We start from the raw sequence: 25,127 nt of genomic DNA on the forward strand, positions 1-25,127 counted from the left end.
TTCAAGAAACCATACTTCAAAAATACCTGCAACAAGTGGTGTGAAACCCCATCTGCAACAAACCAAAAATTCAAGAAACCATAATTCAAAATCAAAAGTGGTATGAAACCCCACCTGCAATAAACCATACTTCAATCGCACAAATCGACCACCCCCCTTCACCCACCCCCTCACCATCGTTCACCGCCAACCCGTTCACACCGCCGCCGCTCACGAAGCAACCACTTCCACCACTGAAACCCCAAGTCGCACAATCGACCACCACTACACCCCCCCCCCCATTTTCTTTCTCCTGCCCTAAACCCAGTTCAGATCTGAGCAAAACCCCCCTAAAGGTTGACGGTGAAACTTGAATTGTAAAAAGAGAGAGAGTTTACCGGAGATGTTGTTAGCTCCGCCGAAGTTGTGGCCGGAGAAGGAAGGAGTACAGGGGGCGGAGGAGGTGGTGAACGGAGAGAGGGGTCGCAGAAGAGAGGGAGAGATAGATTCGTAGAGGGTGTGTGGCGGAGGCTGGTACAACCACCGGCGGTGGCGGTGGCGGTCAGTCGGGTGGGTATGGTCATCATCATCATCGACGGCTGGTGGGGGGTGGACGGCGATTACTGTAGAGACGGAGGGGGGGAAGGGTTTAGCTGGTGGTTGTCACCGGAAACACCATCATCATCGGACAAACCACCCCATTTTTTAAACCAGATCTTGAAATGGAGATGAGAAATGAGAAAATAAATGTGAGAGATGACCATCCCTTAGGGTGTCCGGGGCGTACGCGGTAAGCCCCTTCGGTGAGCCCCTTCCCCGATCGGGAACACCGCCGCCATCAAAGCGGGGTCCCGATTCGGGGTGCATTTTGTGTGTGTGTTCACCGATGAAATTTCGCGAGGATCGAGGAAATTAGACCGTTGACAACGGTCGGATTATTAAAAAAAAAAAAATTCAAGTTTTTTTTAAACTAATATAAATACCAAACCACAACCATTATTTTTTATACTCTCCAACCAATCTCATTCTCTATATTTTTTTAAACTCTCCAACCACAACCATTATTTTTTATACTATCCAACCAAACCCCATCCACTTTTTATTTTTTATACACCGAGCAATGGAGAACCGACCCCGCGAGGCCAAGAAAAAAAATAAGGGGCGGGTATCGAAACCGTCTCGAGATGGTTCGAGCGGTGCAAATGCTCAACCACAACCCCCTTACGGATACACTTCACAACCCCCGTTTTATTTCCAACAACCTCCACACCCCTCGTTTTACAACACCCAACAACCCAATTTCGGCTATTTTCAAAATTTGCTATCAATGGACGCTCCTCCTCAATCCCCCGCCTTCGACCCATATGCTTATCGTTCTCCACAAGTTCCTTCTACACGAGGAAATGTCGAACGTCCTCTACCTATTGACGAGGACGACGAGGACGATGAGGTAGTGCCCGAAACTCAAAATTTGGGCGACGACGACGAGGAATATGAATATAATGTGGACGAAGACGCGGGCAACGAAGAAGACGAGGCTCGAGAAAAAAAAGGGAAAACGGTGAGCGAAAAATGGACAAAAGAACAAGAAGAGGCGTTGGCGAAGGCGTGGGTACATTGTTCTACCAACAAAAAAAAGGGCAATCAACAAAGTCGCGAAAGTTTTTGGGGTAAAATTTTAGAGCACTTTAACAAAACTATCGGTGGAAGTAACCGGACCGTTCATCAAGTACGGTCTAAATGGAACCCGATGCATGCGAAAATAAACTTTTTCAACGGCCTATACCAACAAGCGGTAAAAATTATATTTTTTTTAACATTGCATATTTTTTATTTTTTTTCTAAGTTCATACTTTTTTAACACTTTCTAATTTTTTTTATTTTATAACATGTAGGATCGCACACGAGCAAGTGGATGTCAAGATCTCGACGTGATGAAAGTCGCGTTAAAAGAATTTAAAGAAAGATTTCCAAGCGGTTTTCAACACATCGAGGCGTGGGAGGTCGTTCGAAAACACGAGAAATGGGCCCAAGTCCCATTGATGGGCGAGGAAGGTGAAGGTTCGGCACATAAAAGAAAGCCGGTTGAAGTAGACTTTTCAATACCGGATATTAACGAAGATCCCTCGCCACAAAGAGCACAACGGCGAGACAAGCGTCAAGCTACATCGTCCGAGGGAAGCTCGGCCGAGTTGGCGGCACAATTCAAAGTGTACACCGCCATGAAAGAAGCGAAGCAAGCGGTAGAATTGGAGGCGATCGAATTGAGGAAAAAAAGAGAGTCGGAGGCTCGCGAGCTCATATCGGTACAAATCGAGACGATGAAAAACTACAATTACGATCGAGATATGAAAACCTTCCTTAAGCCGCACGACGATGTTCCGCCAAGTATGTTGCCGATCATCCTAGCCCGAAAGCGAGAAATCGCTAACAAGTACGGGTGGCCATGCGATTTCTAGTTTGAATGTATTTTTTTTTCTAGTTTGAATGTATTTTTTTTTCTAGTTTGAATGTGTTTTTTTTTTTTCTAGTTTGAATGTGTTTTTTTTTCTAGTTTGAATGTATTTTTTTTTAAATTTAATGAAATGTCTTTTATATAAATTTTTAAACATCCATAATTTTAACAAAAAAAAAAAAAAATTTTGAACTCACCTAATAGGTGAGTGCCGCCATCAAAATGGGGAATTAGGGGAGTGTATTAGGGGAGTTGACGTGGCACCATGTGATTGGTTAGGTGTAACATGGGGGACTCACCTATTAGGTGAGCACCCCTTACACCCTTAAAAAGAGAGAGGAGAGAGTAAATGTCACTCATTTAAGAGAGAGAGAGTAAAATGTCAGTCATTTAAGAGTAAGGTCAGTCATTAAATAGAGAGAGAGAGAGTAGATTAGACATTTAAGAGTAAATGACCAAATTACCCCTTTTCCTGATTGGTTGAGAGTGGTTCTCGCGGTTCTTACAACTGGAGGTGGTTTCTATTTTAGCGGCTCCATATATACCACTTCTAGAACCCTCTGGTGCTGTTGTACTAGATATTAAAACAGTTCATAATATGGATCAAGGTTAGGACTATCACATTCAAACTAGGAGGTATAGAATGTGCATCATGTTCAACATGTTATAAGTACCTTATTAATTTAGTGTTTTTTAATGTCAAATGTATGCTTATATTATAACCTGTTATTATTTTAGCTACAGTGCGAGCATACTTCAAATTGGAAAAGGGTGTTTGGTTTTTTATTCCTCAAATTACAGGACTAGAGTATGATAAGCGTCCCTGGTACAAAGGTTTGTTACATAACAGAACTTACCTTTGTTTATTTACTGCATTCATTCAAATAAAATGATTCATATCGTTCTAAATTTTATTCATTAAGATACACTTTGGATGAATTTTGAACTCTAACTAGAATTAAGCACCCCCGCGATGTGGCAAAAACCTAAAATTATGCCAAATAACATCAATCCCACACCGCTGGTAGCGACCACCAACACTGAAGTTGTGGCGTATTAATGCGAAGAAATAAGATTGAAACATATAACATATAAAAAATAACTATGTCAATTTAGGACCCACGCCTTACGACAAACTTGTTAAATGGAAAAAATAGACGTAAAAACGTTGAACCACACACGCACGTTGCGCCGTGTTAACTCGCAAAATAACGTAGAAAAAAAATAACTAAGTCGAGTAGGATCCGCCCGTTGCGGTGAACTTGCCAAAGGGGGAAAATATACACGTTGCAACATACCTGTCAAATGTGAAAAATAGACCAAAAACGTTGAACCATACACGCACGTTGCGACGTATTAACTCGCAAATTTTAGAACAAAACGTAAAACGAAAAACTTACGAAAGATAAAAAGTATGGGGGATCAAAGTTCTAAATAAAAAAGATTTGGGTTAAATTACAAAATATGAAAAGTTTTGGGTTTAAAGTAAACAAATTAAGAGGGTTAAAATACAAGAGATGAAAACTTTGGTTTAAAAGTGAAAAATCACAAATTTTTTTTGAAAAACACCCCATGCTTGGGGTACAACAACACAATGCAACAATGTGTTGCTAATTTATATTATGGAAATTTGCAATTCTCTATCTGCGTTGCAGCGGTTGTCATAAAACTGTGTTAAGTAGTAGCAATACTATACCATTGTCAGCGACCACCAACATCTGAAAAAACTCGTAAAAAGAAAATAAATAAAAACGAGAAAAAATAACGCCGAGCTAAAAGCAGACGTAAAATCTTTGAATCACGCACGCTCGTTGCTGAGAAATTAAACCGAAACGTAAAACATACAAAAAATAACTAAGTCCATCCAGGAACCGCGTGTTGGACGAACTTGTCAAACGCAGAAAAATAGATGTGAAGCGACGGGCCAGTCAAACGTAAAAAAATATACGAAAAAATGTTGAAACCCACACGCACGTTGCGGTGCGTTAAGTCACAAAATTTAGAATGAAACGAAAAACTTGGGAAAGATGAAAAGTATGGTGGACCAAAATTGAAAATAAAAAAGAGTTGAGATTAAATGGAAAAGATGAAAACTTTGGATAAAAAGTAAAAAAAAAAACAAAGGGTCTAAATTGCAAAATTAAAGTTATTAATTAATTTTAGATAAAGATAAGGATAAAAATAAGTGATATCTATATATTGGTTATTAATTAATATTAATATTAAAAGAAATTTATTAAAAAAATTTAAATAAAATTTATGAGTCTGAATGAGAGAATGCCATGTGCCATTATTTGTAGTCTTTTATTATAAATTAGATTAGATTCTTTCTAATTGACCCGTTAAAATTGTGAGATCGAATGACCACTCAAGTTTTTTTTTTTTTCTGTCAAAACATGATTTTTTTTGTTTTCATCTATTTTGCATATCTAGATTCATTTTCCCGATAATTAATCTTTGATTAAAGTAATTGCTTCACTTCTAACTTGAATTGTGTGCGTTTTTGTGATTTTGCTTTAAAAAAACTGGAAAAATTGTCGTGCCTAAGAGATGTTGGTGGCGTTGAATCGTAATGGAATTTATTTCATCAACTGTTTGATTCAGTAACATAAGATTTAATTTAGTAAGGTTATAGGTAAAATTCAACCAAATTGAACCGAGTTCAGTTTGTATGATTTACTATGCGTTTTGTTCATAATATATTTTATTTAATTTATAGCTTTATCTTGATTAGATCAGTTAGTATTTCATTAGTGTTCTTGGATGTTAGCAGGGTGTTCATTATTCGGTTTCAAACTGATTAAATGTAAAGCCAAACTAAACCGAAGCGAAGGGTTTTAAAACATAGCCGAATTACATATTCGGTTTTCGGTCAAAAATTATGAATTCCGATCAACCTGATTGTGTGTCAATTTTTATTTTTTGTCACTTAGCCAATCCAATTATATCTGTAGCACGATCTTATATATTTGAACTTAATCAATAATGGTAATTGGTTTTCATTTTCTCTATTTTCAGTTTTTTATTCAACCCCGTGTACCACACAGGTTTTAACCTAGTATAGGTTATATATATATATATATATATATATATATATATATATATATTTTAACAGAAAACTTCATTCAAACACAAAAAGCCAGCTCAAAACCGAGCGGCCAACCCCAAACAAACATATCCTAATTACATAATTACATATTTACACTAATCCTTCCAAGATATAACTCTATCTTTAGATCTATTTTTATACAAAACAAAGCCCAACGATCTAGTATAGGTTATATATTGCAACAACTATCCCACCCCACATTAAATCATACCCATATCCCATCTTTTTTCTATATAAATAGGCATAATAACCATCACTAGTGCTCTAGTGGTGGCCACGAGCATTTAACTTCAACCTATGGTGGGTCCGAATGAGTTTTTCCCTCCGGATCTCAAGTTTGAGTCTGTGTGATAGAGGTTTCTCATTGAGGGGTTTAAATTGGAGATCTATTGTGCGAGGGGGCTCTCTAACACGAACCTGATTAAGACAACGTTTATTAGACCTCCCGACATTCACAAATAATTCACACATTTCAAAAAAATAGACATAATAGGTACCTACGTCCTAACTTCCCAACCATTTTATCACATGTTTAATTCATGTAATTACAGTTTTATTTGTTTCTTTAAACTTTTAGTTCTAACATTGACGGTAAGTTATATATGTAAATCTGTTATTACATAAACTTAAATATTTCTTATCCATTAAATTGTTTAAACTTTATTTTACATTGAGAAGACATGTATTAAAGCATGTCTTTTTTTAAATAAAAAGACTTTTATACATAAAGTGGTGTTATAATTAGTTTAAGAGTTTATTCTAGTCTAAATAATATGACATTCGTACACAATTTTATTAACTTATGTCGTAAAAATAGTTTTACATTATGATTCGCAGCTATAAAAGTCATTATTGGGCTAGAGTTAATTATTGTTTTCGTCCCTGTGGTTTGTCAAAAAATCACAATTTCAGTCCATTAGTTTAAAAATTGCGATTTCAGTCACTGTGGTTTCACTTTCGTAACCATTTCAATCCGTTATTCTGTTAAGTACAGGGACTGAAATGGTTACGAGGTGGATTGAAATGGTTACGAAAGTGAAACCACATGGACTGAAATCGCAATTTTTAAACTAATGGACTGAAATAGTGATTTTTGACAAACCACAGGGACGGAAACAGTAATTAACTCGGCTAGGAAACAATTGCAATTTTGTGTATGCAAGCACCTGTAAGTAAACTATAACTTTATTTAAAGTATTGCTCTAAATTTTTTAATATATATTATTTGTTACAAGAATTTAATTCAAGATGGTATTTACATTCATTTAAGAATTGAGATGTTCTTGCTGCAAAATCCAAAACCTTCTTTTTCATCAAACATGATTAAATTGCATTTACTTTGTGTAATTTTTAAATGTGGCTTCATTATCGAAAATGACATAAAAAAAGAAACAAGACAGAAGAAATTAGGAGAGACAATTTGTAGCTTGTATGTGTTGTAAAAGGCCACTGAAATGTTGTACCTTTTCGCGTAACTTAGTTGTTATTCATATTTTACACTTCGAAACGGGTTAAAATTTGTATCTACACGTTGACAAAAATACAAAGATAGCAATGATACCTTCGGAACACCTCATATGTCAAAACGTAAAACACACGATCAATAAAATGTTACTGGTAACTGTGAAGAAGACGAGACCAATTTGCAATTTTGATAGCTGACTTATTTTTGTGAATGAAGACGAGGACAAAGACCAACTGAATGATTATCGATACCTTCGGGTCGTCATGTTTAAAGTTCATATGTGGATTCTGTGAATACGAACCGGAACTCATATCAAAAGAGTTCATTAAAAGCAACTGCGACATTTTAACAGTTGACATTCCAATTCTTGTTAACAACTTTAGCAACCGAACATCAAATACTTTTTCAGTGGAATTTATATTCTATTAGACTATTAGATTCCAATTCCTTTTGAACATTTCAGTTCCTTTGTAAATATTCTCTGAACCAAATGCCCCTGTAGAGCATCACCATTGGAATCCCTATATTAACCACGTCCTTATAAATTGAGGGATAATTTAATATTTTCACCCCATTCCATTCCCTAAAATAAAGATGGTATTTAGGGACTTAACTTTCATTCCCTTTATTTAGGGACTTACTATATATTCTTTTTCTCTCAAACCTCATATTTTGTGAGTGGAAGAAAGAGATAATGCAATAAAAATAACAAATAAATATTATATAATTGAATAGAGATGGATATCAGGAATGAGATGTAAAATATTTTTAAAAGATGAACAAAAAATGTGAGTTTTCCTAAACTATAAGGCCATCCGTAGTCATAAAGCCCCTTGTGGGGCGTTATGCGACACGTGTCGTGCCACGTCACACGGGGGCTTTATGGGGCGTTATATCACTAGAGCCCGTAGTCATAAAGCCCCTACCCATCATTACCTAAATATTAATTTTCAATTTTATTAATTAATTATAAAAACCTTAACTGAATTTGATTGGTCCATTTTTGAAAAGAACATCCATAGCGGCGCCATGGATATAGCGCTGCATCCCTTTTTTTTGTTCATAGCGCCGGTGGGGGCGGTGTGGGCGGCGCCATAGCGGCGCTATGGCCCTTGGCCGCGCCCCACTACGCAAGACCTAAGGATAAGCATAAATAATTAAATAGGAATGCTCTTATTCAAGAAATCATGGAGCTATGTAACTTTGCCTTTTTCTTTTTATGTGCATGCAATAATACCAGTTTTCAAGACAATAATTCTTTAAATTACATGTATATAAGCATCTGTGTTTTCCTACCATGTATTAGGGTATACGGTGTGGGACTCGGCAACGGTCGGCAAACGTGTTTGTCGATCGGCAAACACCGCCGTCGAAGATTTTGGGACGCGGCAAAGGAAACAAATCGGGGACAGGATGCCGATTCGGGAAAGAAGAGAGAGAGTGAGGGAGCAGGAGAGAGAGAGAGTGAGTGTATGAGAGAGAGTTTTGTGGGGTGGGGTCCATGCCATCTCTTAACCAATCACACCTTTTTCTTTTTTTTTTAAAAAAAAAAGTTTACCACTTCACCAAGTGTTTAAACCATTACCAACATTTTTCACCAAAGTTTAAACACTTTTCACTGATTGACGTGGCACACTCTCATTGGTTGATTTTTTAGTTTGCCACTCCAAAGTGTTTAACCACTCCTTACACCCTTAGATGTATTAGAGGGGAGAGAACAAATGAAACCATAGTCCATTCATTAATTCATGTACTAAGTTCTATGTCAAAGCCCACCAACAATCGTCACAAATCTCTCACCAGTGGTTATAAATCCACCATCAATACATTTTCCACTTGTTATGAAACCCGATATGCACCAAACAAAGTAATTCATTGCTCTCCCATGGAAGAAATGCTTGAAATTGGTAAATCCAGTTACATGTTGATTACAACTAGATAGAAGTCCCGGCCGTGATGCGGTTCGGGGATTATAAAATAGGCGAATTGGAAAATAATAATCTCATCTTTATGAAATTGGCCGATAATAATCCCAAGTCAGTTATTAGCTAATAATAATCCGACCTCGTCCAATTTTTTTGTAAAATAGTCCACCGTTAAAATAGCTTAACGGAGTTAAGTGTTTTTCCAAATTACAAACCGACGTTTTAGGGCTTTTGATCAGAACGAGGATACGAGTCGATTGATATAAAACTTACCTCAAAATACTGCCCCCAACCCACGAAAACGGTGCTTCAATTCGGGTGTTTAACTTCCAATTAACAAAATTCAAGCCATTTCGAACACAATTTCGAGGTAAGTTTTACATCAATCGACTCGTATCCTCGTTCTGATCAAAAGCCCTAAAACATCGTTTTGTAATTCGGAAAAACACTTAACTCCGCTAAGCTTATTTTAATGGCGGACTATTTTTACAAAGAAATTGGACGAGATCGGATTATTATTGGCTAATAACTGACTTGGAATTATTATCGGCCAAGTTCAGAAAGTTGGGATTATTATTTTCCAATTTGCCTACAAAATAATATGTAACCTAATGAATACCTAACATGGGCTTATAAGTATAAGCGACACGTAACCGGTAAACGTAAAAGAAAATATATAGAAGTGATGTCATTGAAATAAACTTAATCATGACGTTTTAACTAATGTTGGTAAATATCTTGTAGAATTTTTATTGAGTTCTAAATAACACAAACCATCTTCACTTTAATTAGATATTTTAATCCACATTGTATTTCCTTAATAAACTTTGTTGAGAATTTAGAAGGGTCCATCCACACAATTTCAAAGTGTATTTATTTCCATGAAAAGTTTACAAAACCATGTGATATTCTGTCAGTTTTCTTTTTCAATACAATGTGTGAGAAACCACCCTCTGTTTCTCTCACCATCACCACCCAATGACCACCACCATCAACATCTCCATCACCGCCATCTACACCACCGCCACCACCACACCACGCTACATGACCTTCGCCACCACAACCGCCCTCTCAGACGACCACCATTATTATATTCTAACATCAACACTGCCACTATCTCTCACCCTCTAAATCTGAACATTTAGACCAAAAGACTTCACTTCAAAAGGAATCAAGGTTATTCTAGTAAAGAAAATTCATACATTAACCAAACACAAATGTTAATAATCAAAATACTTTCATTTTAAAGTTTAATTATGAGAGAATAATATCAAAAAACAAAAAAAAATCAAAATCAAAGATGAAAACAAACCTAATCAAGGCAATTGTTAATTGTTACGTATAAGAGATTCAGTTAGGGTTTGAGATTTGAATGCATAGATATGTTCATAAAATACGGAATCACATTCAATTATTAAAAAACCAAAGCAAAACCCAATATAATTTACCAGAAGTGAAGCAAGTAACCAATATAAAAATTAAACATGTAGCATTCAATAACATTAAAAGCCATAAACACCAACCATAGTCTGAGGTTCTAGGTTTTTTAAACAACAACGGAATCAAGCTTTCATAAACTATCTCCTTCTCAGAGGCTCAGAGTTCTCAAAAAACGTAGCTGCAAGGGGGGTTGCAGGATCCAACCTACCATCCAACAACCTTGCAATGCCACTATCATGAATATGTTGGGGATTTTATAAAACTCATCATAGCCACAAAAAGAAAACCCATCAACAACTGCCACCGGCGACGGCTGTAAAGCCGGAGAAGAGAGACATAGCTACGTTGGATTTAAGACACCCAAATTCGGAAAACATGTCGTCAACCCAAAGATGAGACAACAACACATGCTTTTAAGGGGTGAAAACAAACTGTTTATAGGACACATGAGAGGGTCTTGGAAGGTTACAAACAAATGACCATAAATTGAAACAAAGAGATGCTCATAAAACAACTAAAGGCAACCTTACGGCACATTTAAGCAACAAATTGTTGCTAATCATCTCACATTCCAAATGTGGGCTTTAAAAGCCCCCAAAAAAACAACCGCCAATGAAATGACAATCATCCGGCGATGGGGTTAAAAAACCCCAAAATACAGAGATGCGGTGGAGAGAGAAACGACTATGGTGGGCAACAACCCTAAGATGAGAGAGCATCACATGCTTTTAAGGGGTGAAAAAAAAACAGCTCATAAGACACGTGGGAGGTTTTGGCAACTTTACAAGCAAATGACCACAAAGTACAAGACATACACATAAAAAACCAAACCATGGTTTCTTAAAGTGGTTTTCAAAGTACACTTGATTGAACACAAAGTACAAACTCTGAAGCACAACTCATGTTGCTAATTCATAATAGTTAATTATTCAACTAACAACACGTAAATCTCTTAAAGGGGGTCGGGGCACCACCGTGGTGGCCCCCGTCAGTGCTGGCCCTGGAGGTGGGTTGGGAGGACCACTGGCCAAGGCCCGTGATTTCGTAGGGCACGTAATCTTTTTTAAAAAAAATCCGATATTATATATGTAAAAAAAATTAATAGGGTATAGCCAAATAAATATTAACATAGAGCCACTTACCAAAAAAAAAATCATATGGTTTACATTAGTTAGCCCATTAGGTTAGTGAGCCCAATACCCAAATGATTTTAAAAACGAATAAAAAAACAAATAGCCCATGTTGGGCGGCAACTAGTGCCCTGGATATTGAAACGTCGTTTAACTAATCGCCTAGAAGAGTTCAATTTCAATTTGCACTTTTTGTTCTTCGATTGTCGTTCGATTTCAATCTTGCACGCAACCACATGCTTTCACGCACAGAGTTTGTAATCTGTATTCTGTTCGACGAACTCACTACTCAGTCTCACGATCACGAATCAGTTCACGTATTCAGGTAAACATCAAATTGTCGAATTCAGTTGTTATGTTTTGTTTTTTGTCGAATTCACAGTGAATTATTCACTCATTCAGGCCCTTATTAGTTATTAATTATTATGTTTCTTTTTTGTTGAATTCAGACCCTTGTTTAGGCGATTAGTTATTGTCGAATTCATGCCATTTTTCTATTGTGTTGAAGACTAAATTGTTGGTAATTTATACAAAAACGATTGTCGAATTCAGGCCCGTATTCTGTTTTTTTTTGTTTTGTCGAATTCAGGTATGACACGATTCTATGATTAGTTGATTTATGATTTAGGATCGTTTTTTGTCAATCATTAGGCGTTAACTTAATTTGATACAAACCTTGTCGATTATTTAGGCATTAATGGCTCCTAAATAAGCATCCGGATGGCAAAAACGTCAAAAGAGGAAACGAGTTAAAGAATTGTTGAAGTCTCAAAAGGGTCTTATACAAAAGTTTTTGGCGCCTAATCCGCCTATAGTTGATGTGGAAAAACCACAAGAGCATGTTGAAGTAGAACGGGAACATGAGGAAGTATAATGATGTGGATTAAGTAGTTCAATTAAATAAACTAAAATAAACCTAAATTTAGACTCAAGTAATAATAATCCAGACTCTCTAACTTGACTAAACTACTCACCGGCAAGTGAACCGGTCGACTCTAGCAAAGAAAAGCAAGTCCGGATGTCGAACCCACAAGGACTCTAATTAATTACGTTAACTACTTTATTTAGACTAGACACTGACACGACTTAACAATTATTGTGTTTTAAGGGGGGGGGGGGTTTACTAAAATCCTAAAATTGAAATTAAAATAAAAATAGACTATGAAACGAACAAGAACTAAGGTTTGATTCAGATAAGATTAACGACTACCTAGGCTTGAATCCAGTTTAACTATGAATGGATTTCTAACGGTACTATTGTGGTATGGAATCGGGATCGTTAAGTACTAAACCCTAAGGTATTTCAAGCTAAGACTTCCCGACCCTTCTCAGGAAGAAACCTAGGAAACCCTACAAGGCTGTTGTGAACACCGATTGTTAGACTTTCTCTCAGTCCTCTAACGACTCTAAAAGTGCCCTAATACGACTATCTACCTCTCAGCGCGATAATCTAAGGCAATCCTAGATTCTAACTTGGTTTAATAGACACAAATGCAATTAGGGAACTAAGACCGACTTCTCTCAAAACCTGTCTTAATATTGCACCGAGACCTAATAACTAACTCGAGCCTCTCAGTGACAAGTTAAGCAGAATACTTAATTCTAATTGTATTTTAATTACTGTTTCTAAGGCTATTGGCCAATTTACCCAAAGATCACCCGAACCCGTAAAGATACGAATAATCAACACAAATTCATTATGTGAAAGACATCCACCAAAATTTATGTGAAACAGCAAGTAATCAACAATCAGAGTTAAATACGCATATGCACCAAATAAGAAATTCTAGAATAATTTACTTTCAAAAATCAATCCATAACAAAACAATAGAAACCGTTAAAAGATCCAAACTTCATTAAACTATCATCTAACCTAGGTAGTAACGAAGGTTTTAGCCACTAAACATGAGTCTAAAATAAATGAAACAAGTTCAAAACAAGAATTCATTGGAAAAGTATCGAAACAAGAAAATAAAGAAAACCGGGAGATAAGACCCGAACAATCTTCTTTCCTACGATCCCAGCTTCAACCGAATGATTCCCGCAAGCTAAAGCACTCCGAAAACCGTGAAAATTACTCTGAAAATTGCCCTAGGGTTCTTGAGTTCGTAAGTTGTTGATAATGATGATTAACTTAAGTTTATATACGAAACCCTAAAACAAAACAAACAAATCTCGCCAGATATGCCCGTCGCGTCGCGCGACGGGTGAGAGTATTCTTGGTGGCGCGACGCCACCATGTGAGAATCCAGATTTTGTTGTTTAGATGCTAGCGCTACGCAACGGATCTTCAGGATGGCTGTGGCGCGACGCCACAGCTGTTTTTTCATTGACTCTTGCTTAAAATTTCCAGCTCTAACTTCCAAAAACTCCAAAATAAATCTAACTCTTTTTCCCAATAGTTCTGGGACTTGGTGTTTCAGCAATGTAGCTCGTTTTTGCTCCTTTTTCAGCAACTTTTAATACCAAGTCCTGGAAAACGCAAATATAATCAATAGCACGTAATTCTAGCTAAAACTAAACTATAAATAACGATAAATTGTACAAACTATACACGAAAAAAGGATGTATTTTGCAATACATCAATTACCCCACACTTACTCTTTTTTCGTCCTCGAAAAAGAATTATGCAACGGAATCAGAGACAAAAAATCACTTGGGTCAAAAATTATTTATATCTTATTAAAACCAAGGTTTGAGTTAACCGCGATTGCGAATATACTTGTCCCTTTAAACCCGAATCCAATCTCAAGCCCTAATCATGTGAATTTAATTTAAGTGCGGTCAATCTATCTAGGGCCTCATACTAGAATCTACGGTCCACCTACTCCCACCTCAAGCTTATAGGACTAAAGGAACGATCACTGGACCAATTCCCAACCGTCTTATATCAAAACCAAGAGAGTTAACAATCATTTTTTCCTTTTTTTCCATTTTTTTCGCTTTTCTTTCTTTTTTTTTTCTCTTTTCATGAGCTTAGACGATGCTTTCCCTAACCAAGAGACAATCCGGTTGTAGAGTCGCTATCCCCAACTTGGATTACTTAAGCTTCGGTATTTTTTACTTTTCTTTGCACGGTCGATTTCACACACCCTAGCGGTAATCCGGTTGTAAAGTCACTATCCCCAACCCAGACTACATAGGAATGCACTACTTTCATTTAGTTTCTAGCTCACTTTTTGTAACACCTCGGAAATTCACGTCCTATAATGTGTTGACACGTGTCATAAAGTTTGAACGTGTGAAAGGATGTTATAAAAGGACTAAAGTTGACAAACATGGAAAGTATGTGATTATACGGGTTCTAAGTGTCAACAGTGAATAAATATACTTCATAATAAACCTACATGATGTTTATAATGTCAAACGAATAAATCATGGATCATGCGAAGCTAAAAGTGAGAGATTACAAACTGCAGGGGTTAAATGTGTCATCATGTTCAAGTTATACCTCTGGGTGACCTTTTGACAAACCCGAAGCTTTGTAACTGTTAATTATGCTCACTAGAATGCGCGATATAAATTTCATAAAGTTTCGTTATCGTATGAGAAAGTTATGATCAAATTCGTGTGCGAGGGGTTAAAGCGTAAACATTGAAAGTTAAGACTTTTCGGGTTAACCGGAAGTGTCCAGGGACTTGGCAAAGTGGGTTTAAGTCCTAAAGCCCTTTTGGGTAAATATAAGGGGGTCAAAATGCAAGAAATAACCTTGGTTGCCCTTTCGTGAAGCCAAGGGACAAGCTGCAAAACAACAAAAATGAAAAATCTGATATTTAAGGGCCATGCAGCCCGCGTAGGGATGAGTTAAAACTCATGCGGGCCGCGTCAGGACATCAGAAGCAGAAAACGTGCACAGCAGCCTGTAAACGCGGAGAACCGACCCTTATTCGATATTAATGCATTGTGGGCGACCCCTAAACAGTCCTAGACACTAGGGACACATGTTGGAAGCTTGTGGTCAGTGCTAGACTTACTTGTCAACTTCCTATGGTGGATTAAACCACTATATAAGGCCTTAGTTACAACTATAGAGCTCACACCTTCATCTGCATTTTTGGAGCATCTCTGGAGCACAAGACCTCTCCCAAGTGATCCCTGGTCGTTCATAGGACCCTTGTAAGTTTGCCTAACCCTTCCTAATTGAGTTTTAACTTAGTTTTAGCTTAAAAGTCAAACCGTCGTAATTAACGGTTGACTTTACGATTAATCACAAATGGTCCAGTGATTAGTCGAATCGAAAGTAGTTATAAGTTGGTATTTATGTGGGTAATAAACCCTTAAGAGGGTTCCCCCTGATCACCACTCTAACTAGGTCAAAAGTCGGGTCAAAACTTATATTTAAAAAGTCAACAGGAAGCCTAAAATGCCATTTATGCATAATTAACATTATAGATCATATACAACCTGTTGGATCATTGTTATAACTTGGTAATAAATGTAAGAACATGTCTAAACATGTTCAACCCGACGATTTCCTGTTTAGACCCGGTTCGGAGCCGAAAGTCACATAGTTTGACTTACACTTTGACTTTCAGTTATGACCCGTTTAGGCATGTTTTGGAAATGCCTCAGAGCTTTAATTGGACTAGGTTACATGCTAGTACTACCCTCTGTGATTATACACCTTGGTGCATTAGTTATCCAATTAATATGCAAGTTTCCGTTAATTGCCCATATGTTGACCATTATGCCCTTATTGCCTTAAAACGTGATTTTTGGAAATGTAAAAGAGTAGAAACTTTAATTACTGATATATAAACGTGTACGCAAAGTTTGACATCAGTTTGAATTGTAGGTTAAGAGTTATGCTCATCATCGCAAAATGAATGCTTTATGTTAATAAAATGGCGTAATTAGCGTATAGCCTACTTAAACACACTTTTTGATATCAAATCTCTACCCACTGATGTAATATCTTATTTTGGGAATTTTTAAGATTTTTAATTAATTTTAGGCTGAGCATAACTCATAGTCGTAGGCTTAATCCGGTACCTTTCGGTTTTGCCCTTACGGGCCATAAAATGAGTTTTACATATCTAAACAACTCCAGACCTTTTGCTACTGATCACACATGATAAATAAATTATTTTAAGCCTTCTGGAATAATAAAAATATCAGCTTTAAGTATCGAACCCGGAAATGGCTTCCAATCGCCTTATTAAGCGTTTTTAACGCATAGTATGTACTAAAACCATTTTAAACGTACAAGGGTAGATACCTACTGATGTTTGAGGCAAATTATAATATTTTAACAATAAGCAAAAGTTGATAAACTCAGACTTCAGTTTTGAGCTTTTCGGCTTATGTGAAATTACCAAAATACCCCTACGGGGCATAGTTTGTGTTTAAATTCATTTCGGGCATAATGAAAGACATCTCACTGATGTCACAACATATTTGAGGCATAATTAACTTTGGAAAACTGTATATGGCTCTCACGAATACCCGTCACGCTTATTACGCGTACGGTTCGGTTTGTGTAACAAGTTTACATAAATTAGCTGAAACGGGTCAAACCTTAATGGTTTTGTCTCGAAATCCAGAATGTGTATGGAATACCCACAGTAAACAAGTCTATGAACTTGTCAAGTTTAAATCACATTCTATCCGGCCTTCGCCTAATCGTGCGTCTGAACCGTATATTTCTTTAAGACTAACCGGTCTAAGCTTAGGCTTAATTAAAGACCCGTTAGCATTCTAATTGGTTATTTATACCATCATTCCAGACTAGAGCCTTCCGGTAAATTGTACCTACGCTTACTTAAGTAAATACGGCTGAGTTATTATTCTTGCTGTTTAAGACAGGAGCTAGCTCAGGTAAATACTCTTAACTTATTTTCCCTATACGGGCTTGGGATACGGTATAATGATACCGCTTGGTCGGGTATTGAATATTTAATCGGATTGTGATTAAATTATTGAGGTAACCCGGTTTGATCTGTATTGTTTGAAATAAAAGCCTTTAGGGGTTAATGACCATGTCCCGGATATCCTTGACATCATTGTATTATAAAATGGCCACGTCTTAAGCACGGGGTGTAGGCATACACCTGACAGTTGTTTAAGTGATAACGGTATCTCACTCTCTTGTGGGCCTATACTTGTGGCGTGTCTGTTAATCTTGACTCGGTTTCTATATCGGGCCCTGAACGTGCAACGAACATGTAAATCTGTATACAAGATTATAAATATGATTGTCTCAAGTTATAAAAGATTAATTTTGCCTCTGTGCATTTTAATCAAAGTGTCAAAATAATTTGTGCCTGGTGCATCTAAATCAATTTTCCTAAACTCTTTTCAAATGAGTTAGTTGAGTGTATTTACCAGTGAAAACTGACGTATTTTCAAAAGTCTAAGTGACAGGTACAAGTACGTAATAGGCTGGAAGCTGCTCAGGACGTTAATAAGGAATCTTGCAAGTTCTAGGCGTCTAAAGTCTGTAGAACAATGTTTATAGATCCGCCTGTGGATCCCTTACTTTCCGTTGTAATACCTGGATATTACTTTTTATTCGGATTGTAATATATATATATACCTTTTGCTTCCGCTGTGCATTTAAATATTGTGTTGTTTGACTATGATGATATCAGCTACGTCACGATACTCCCCACCGGGCCCACCGGTTGACACGTGGAAATTCGGGGTGTGACACTTTTTATTCTATTTTTTTTTTCGCATGATCACAAACTCTAACAGTTTGAACTTATAACGGTGCCCCTTATACTATTATCGGCAGTTTTAATTTCCCATATCTCCCAGGCGAAAACCCACTAGCAGACCGACAATTAAGGTATATTAGCTCAAAGGGACTTAAAACCAAACACGGGCCTATCCACATATCCCTAACTAGACGCAAGCTCGATTTATTTAAATCCCATATTATTATTATTTTAACCCAAGCAAAAATTCATCTTTTCTATCATTTTCCGTTTTTTGTATGCAAACTTGTTATATCGAAAGACTTTTTTCTGATTTTTCAATTTTTTTGGATTTTTCAAATTTTTAATTTTTTTTGTATTTTTTCATAATTAAGACTCGATTATTTACATGTATCCCATCCCCACACTTAAAGATTGCATTGTCCCTAATGCAAGAATGGAAATACGACTCAATAACTACCTAAAAACTACCATTAAACTACTAACTAAATAAATAAACGAACTAATTAACGAAATAAATAAATAAAATACAACAACAAAAAGGGAAATGACTTAGCTGATATGTGAGACTGTCAAAGTGCCAGTCATTTCCACATAAGCCCTCCAATTCAAAATGCGCTCAGCAAACAACTCTAACCTCGGACACGCGAACGAAAGCGACTAACACAATCAACCTATCAATCATCAAACAAACTACTAAAACATATCATATATATATATATATATATATATATCAAAATCATCAGTAGTTCATCAGTTTCATCACATCAACCAACCCAACCTTCCCTAACCAACCTGTTCACAGTATATCAATGTCAGTACAGACCAAAAGTGAGGATCAAAAACAGCATAAAAGAAAAATAAACAAACAAAAGATATAGTAATCAGCTGCTGCTCCTCATGCCATCCCCACACTACTCCTCATCACTATCCTCCTGATGCCCAGCCGCACCACTGCTCTCTCCAAATACCTGAAATGGAGGCTCTGGATCAACTCTCGCACCAGCACTAGCCGGGCCCTCCTGCTGCCTTGGCTGGAAATAATCCGGGATCCTCATACTGTGAGTAGTCATCATGTAACGGAGAGCGTCATCCTGCCTCGACTGACCCAACTGAAGTGCCTCAATCAAATGCTCCAGCCTGTCAAATCTCTGCTCCACATAGCCAGAGAGTCACTCCAAAGTAAGAGGCTCAGGTGGAGGCTGCCTCCTCGGATACTGACGATGTGTCGGTATCTCGTGTCACTGCGGTGGCCGCTGCCTATGTGTAGGCTCAATCTGAATCATGACATCCTCAGCCGGATGTCCCTCCGGCGGCTGCACCTGTGGATCAGTCTGATCGGCTCCCAGCCGTAGGGCTCCTGCCATGACATTATACCCGCTTGCTGCAGCTCTTTCAAATCAAATGCCGCTGTCGTGGGCCCCACATGTAGAAATTCGGGGAGATATTTGTCAAGCACCCCCAAATTTGTTGCAATCCTAGTAATGTAGGGGCCCATATCCAAACCAGCACGATGACCTCCTCGACGACCTCTACTAAAAGAATCTGCTAAGACAGTAGCCAGATTCATCTCCCTGTTTTGCACTCTACACATCAGAATAAACAGCTCAATCCAATTCGCTTTGTTCTGCCCCGACTTCCGACCCACAAGTGTAGTAGATAAAATCTTCAGCACATATCTATAAACCGGATTACGAACCGAATAATCAGGTTCGTAGTCGCGAACGGGTGGTCAGAAATCGTACTCCAAAACTCTTTCAACTCAGTCGCACCAACACCAAAATCCCTAGGCTTAGTATAAGCACCCCGCAAGTAAGTAACAAACTCCGGCCTCTTCACCTCCTCTTCAGTATACAACCCCGAAACTATGGCAAACCTCGCCATATTCATCTCATACACATGCCTACCTAAGCTAAACGACACAGCTGTGCCCTGCACGAACTTTCCCTTCTTATGCGCCCAAGTGCTATGAAACTCTAGCACTAGCTCCTCGTACTGAGGCTCTATACACTCCAGCGCATCAATCAACCTTTGACCCAAAAGATCTCTCACCTCCTGCTGCGAGCCTATTTCAATCAACCACCCCCAATCGATAAGCCGGTTCTGAAGTAGATCAGTGTCTTTCAGTTTATCATATTTGTTCCATTTTGATGTCATCGGCTCAAATTTCAGAATCGGGTGATCATCTCTATGCATTTTCTGATCCGGAATGAAGTTATAAGACGATTTATATAAAATTTTTCTCAATCGGCAGCTATCTGAACGATCGGTGTTTCCTGTGGGACCGGGTCCTGCTCAGGTGGATCCTGTTGCGGTGCCGACTGACCTGCGGCCCTTTTCCTTTACGCGAACTGCTCCTTCAACTACTAGCCATGCCTGCAAAACAGATAAAATCAAGACAAAACAGGCAGACAGTCAGTCATAACAACCTATTTTTGGTATTTTTAATTTCTATAATCTTTTGAACTTTTTAAATTTTTTTTTTGGATTTTTATAATTTTTTTCGAAAAAGAAAGAATAGCCATATAGCATTTCATTCGCGGCTAATTCTAAAACAAACGGGTTACTTTTTACAATTGCTAAGTGATAGTTAAAATCGCCCGAATGGAGATTGAGTACGGGCGAGCTTAAACCACTTGTACGTGCAAGTAAACCCAAACAAGACTAACTACTACTAAAACTATGCTAAAACGACACTAAGACGACGCGAAAATACATACTAGACTCAATGTACACTACCCCCCTCGGCACTTTTAATTTTCCCAATTAAGAGCCAAAGTGCCAAACAATGACATTGAAGCCCGATCCGCGCTTAAAAATAATTTTCTTTTTCGTTGTTTTTAAAACAAATTTTAGCGTCGAAAGACTCCGCCTAGTGAAAGGAGGTTTCTTTCGAATGCAAAAATTCAGTTTTAATGTGCAAAGTTCGAGCTTCAAGTGTCAATGTATCATACCAAACCAATTCACAATCAAATGCATTCACAAGACATTATACCATATTTGTCTAATAAATCCCAAACCAAAAACCATCCGCAACCAATGTAGCAAATGCCCAAACCAAACCAAACCCATCCGCAACCTTTACAAGCTAATGCATTCAATCATGGACTCGACACGGACAAAGACTTCTAAATTTACCTACATTAAAAACATAAGACAAAGGACTTGAGGACACAAGATTCAAACCTAACCCGAACAAAGACTCGACCACTAACGGACTCACATAAACCACTGAACTGACCTAAACACACTCGACTCTACAACTCTTCAAAACTGACTCGAATCCTGACCAGATCAGTGAATATGAACTTGACTCAATCTAACACGATTCACCAAATCACCAAAAAGACTCACAAAGGACTGAATCGAAAAAGCTAACCCGACATATGGACTCAATCAGCTGACTTGAAGACGCACTAACTGACCCAAACCAATACTCGACTCAACCGACCAACCACCATATCAATAGACTCGACTACTGACTTGACAAGACCTAATGAAGACCTACTCGACACCAAACCACAAGAAATTAACTCGACACCAAACCACAAGACCACACAAAGATTCAACTAACTGATTCGACAAAGCTGAACCTGAAAACAACTCAAACCAAACTCGATAGGGCCCCAACGAGAACGAACTCGACACAAATAACTCACCAACTGACTTCAATCTATAAATAGATAAGAGAATAAGCAAGAACGTACCTGAATCGATGAGTTGTGCAAGAAAAAGATGAAATTTTCGGTTTCTGGTGAGCCCCAAATCGATGGTTATCAGCGGGTTAATAGTGATTTTTATTTAGGGGTTTTGTTCGGTGTATGAAAACGAGCACAAGGGTAGTCAGATAGTAGAAAACGGTGGCGATTTGGTGGGTGTATGGTGAGAGTAGATGGTATCGGCGGTGGGGTGGGAGAAGAAAAGGTTTTGTTGTGTTTGGGGATAACAGGTGAGGAAAAATGTTTTAATTCGTTCTCTATATCGGTTGCGTCGCGCGACAAGAAATGGGGCGGGCCGTGGCGTACTGCCACGGCTGGGTACACTGAAAAGTTTCGTTATTTGGGGGTTCAAACTGTTTAAAAGGTTCAAAAGGGTTTTTAGTTGAACTCTATGGTGGCGCTGCGCCACCAAGTAATGATCTGGTGGTGGCGCGACGCGACGGTCAATTTTAAACAGAATGTTGCGTGATTTTTCAAGTTTTTTGCCTTATAAAATTTTTCTAACTCTTACCAAACCTTCCCCAAACCATCCCAAATTTTTTCTAAGTATGGGGCTTACCTGGAATGACTTTTTCTTCACAAATTCAGCTCTTCAAGGCTACGTTTCCTGCAAAATTTCTCAAACACACAAACCACAAACACGAAAAGTACAAGAAATACGAAAAATTAACGAAATTTACAAACGGTACATACTCTACAAACGAAGCTTTTCGTATCTCACTGTTCGGTGAAGGTGGGTGGATCCTCTAGAGGAATTTCTTCCTCTTCGGTAGTATCAATGGGACCTCCCAAGTAATGTTTCAAGCGATGACCGTTTACCTTCCACATACCTTTATCCACTTCGTCATATAACTCTACGGTACCGTATGGAAACACCTCCTTTACCACGTACGGTCCAGTCCATCTTGATTTCAACTTCCCCGCTATCAATTTCAATCTTGAATTGAATAGGAGCACTCTATCACCTACCTTAAACTCTTTCAATCCACGCAACCTCCTATCATGCATCGCCTTAGTCTTTTCCTTGATACTCCAAGATCGTTCATAGGCGGCATCCCTTAAAGCTTCCAATTCATGGATTTGGAATAACCTTTTTCTTGCGGCTTCGGTAAGGTCGAGGTTAACGGTTTTCAATGCCCATAAAGCTCTATGTTCTAACTCTATCGGAAGATGGTAAGCCTTGCCATACACAATCATGAAGGGTGTCGTTCCTAACGGTGTTTTATAGGCGGTGCGGAATGCCCACAGAGCGTCATCGAGCTTTTCCGACCAATCCTTTCTACTTTTTCCTACCGTTTTTTCTAGAATTCTCTTCACCCCTCGATTAGCATTCTCTACTTGGCCACTAGTTTGCGGGTGATATGCGTTAGAAAGACGGTGAGTGACACCGTATCGTGCAAGTGCCTTTTCCATGGCGGAATTGCAAAAATGCGTACCACGATCACTTATGATAGATTTAGGGACTCCGAAACGTGTGAATAACTTTTTAAGGAATCTCACCACCACTCGGGCATCATTAGTAGGCAAAGCTTGAGCTTCCACCCACTTTGAGACATAGTCAATGGCCACGAAATCAATACCCCAAACGTCAAAGATTTCAAGAACTTGGATGGGATTTTAGGGCATTTCATCCTTGGATGAGATGTTGCCGGTACATTGGCAACGGTCACATGTCCTAACAAACTCTACGACATCCTTAACTACCGTTGGCCAATAGAAGCCACTGTCAAAAACCTTTTGTGCCATCACATTTGGCCCGTGATAGCCTCTCGTTAACCCCTCATGCACATGTCTAAGGATGTCTAACCCATCCTCTTTTGAAACACACCTTCTAAGCACTCTATCTCCACCTATCCTAAATAGGTACAGGTCATCCCAAATGTACTTCTTAGCATACCTAAGAAGCTTTTTCTTATGTTGGTAGGACATACCCCTCACAAGATCACCGGTCGCTAAATAATTTGCCAAATCCGAAAACCATGGCAAACCCTCTACCTCGGCACTAACAAAGTCTATGGTTTCATGAGGAAACGTGTCTCCTATGGAATCCTCACGAACTTCTTCTCTCTTAGGATCCTCTAAGCGTGACAAATGGTCGGCGACCACGTTTTCCGCTCCTTTTTTATCATTAATTTAGATATCGAACTCGGAGAGCAAAAGAATCCATCTAATGAGACGTGGCTTTGCATCCTTCTTTTGGAAAAGAAAGCGCAAAGCGGCATGGTCGGTGAACACGGTGGTTTTGGAAGAACGAGATATGAGCGAAACTTATCAAACGCAAACACTACGGCTAAGAGCTCTTTTTCCGTGGTGGTATAGTTCTCTTGAGCATCATTCAAAGTTTTGCTCGCGTAGTAGATTGGATGAAAGTGTTTATCGACTCTTTGACCTAGAACCGCACCTACGACATAATCGCTTGCATCGCACATGAGCTCGAAAGGCAAGCTCCAATCAGGCGAAACAAGGATAGGGGCACTAACGAGTTTCTCTTTCAAAAATTAAAAGCCTTTTTGCACTCTTCGTCGAAGACGAAAGGTATATCTTTCTCTAAAAGTCGGGTCATGGGGCGCATAATCTTAGAAAAATCCTTGATGAAACGCCTATAAAAGCCCGCATGACCTAGGAAGCTTCGCATGGACTTGACACTAGTAGGTGGAGGTAATCTACTTATTGTATCTATCTTGGCCCTATCCACCTCTATCCCCTCTCTAGACACCTTGTGTCCTAAAACTATCCCCTCCGTCACCATAAAGTGACATTTCTCCCAATTCAACATAAGATTTGTCTCTATGCATCTCTTAAGCATCATATCAAGATTGAGAAGACATTGATCGAAAGTGGTACCATAGACCGAGAAGTCATCCATCAAAACCTCCATAGAAGTCTCAAGCATGTCTTGGAATATAGCAACCATGCATCTTTGGAAAGTAGCCGGAGCGTTGCATAACCCGAAAGGCATGCGACGATATGCATAAGTGCCGTAAGGGCATATGAATGTCGTTTTATCTTGATCCTCTGGGGCGATTGGGATCTGAAAATAACCCGAAAATCCATCGAGAAAATAATAAAATTGTTGACCCGCTAGACGCTCCAACATTTGGTCAATGACTGGCAAGGGGAAATGGTCTTTCCGGGTGGCGTCATTTAACTTTCGGTAGTCTATGCATACACGCCAACCGGTAACGGTACGAGAAGGGATTAATTCGTTCTTTTCATTCATGATCACCGTCATCCCACCCTTCTTTA

General features: G+C 38.4%; 2 protein-coding genes across 2 annotated transcripts; one reads left to right on the forward strand and one right to left on the reverse strand.

Moving 5' to 3' along the window:
• The first annotated feature begins 772 nt into the window (after window positions 1-772).
• Window positions 773-2,491, forward strand: LOC110879086. The gene is made up of 2 exons (XM_022127492.2): window positions 773-1,774; window positions 1,875-2,491. The coding sequence occupies exons 1-2, from the start codon at window positions 1,100-1,102 to the stop codon at window positions 2,436-2,438; spliced, it is 1,239 nt and encodes a 412-aa protein (XP_021983184.1). The 5' UTR covers window positions 773-1,099; the 3' UTR covers window positions 2,439-2,491.
• A 20,107-nt stretch (window positions 2,492-22,598) lies between these two features.
• Window positions 22,599-23,294, reverse strand: LOC110876545. The gene has a single exon (XM_022124715.1). It carries the CDS (start codon window positions 23,292-23,294, stop codon window positions 22,599-22,601), a length of 696 nt encoding a protein of 231 aa, XP_021980407.1.
• Between the last annotated feature and the right edge of the window lie 1,833 nt (window positions 23,295-25,127).

Source organism: Helianthus annuus, chromosome 9 (assembly GCF_002127325.2).
Source record: "Helianthus annuus cultivar XRQ/B chromosome 9, HanXRQr2.0-SUNRISE, whole genome shotgun sequence".
Classification (NCBI taxonomy): domain Eukaryota; kingdom Viridiplantae; phylum Streptophyta; class Magnoliopsida; order Asterales; family Asteraceae; genus Helianthus; species Helianthus annuus.

What these genes read in the sequence shown, in the direction of transcription:
- LOC110876545 (XM_022124715.1), bottom strand. Translation starts at nt 23,294, where the DNA reads ATGGAAAAGGCACTTGCACGATACGGTGTCACTCACCGTCTTTCTAAC.
- LOC110879086 (XM_022127492.2), top strand. Translation starts at nt 1,100, where the DNA reads ATGGAGAACCGACCCCGCGAGGCCAAGAAAAAAAATAAGGGGCGGGTA. An exon ending in ACGGCCTATACCAACAAGCG is followed by an intron (nt 1,775 to 1,874) that starts GTAAAAATTATA and finishes TATAACATGTAG; the next exon opens with GATCGCACACGAGCAAGTGG.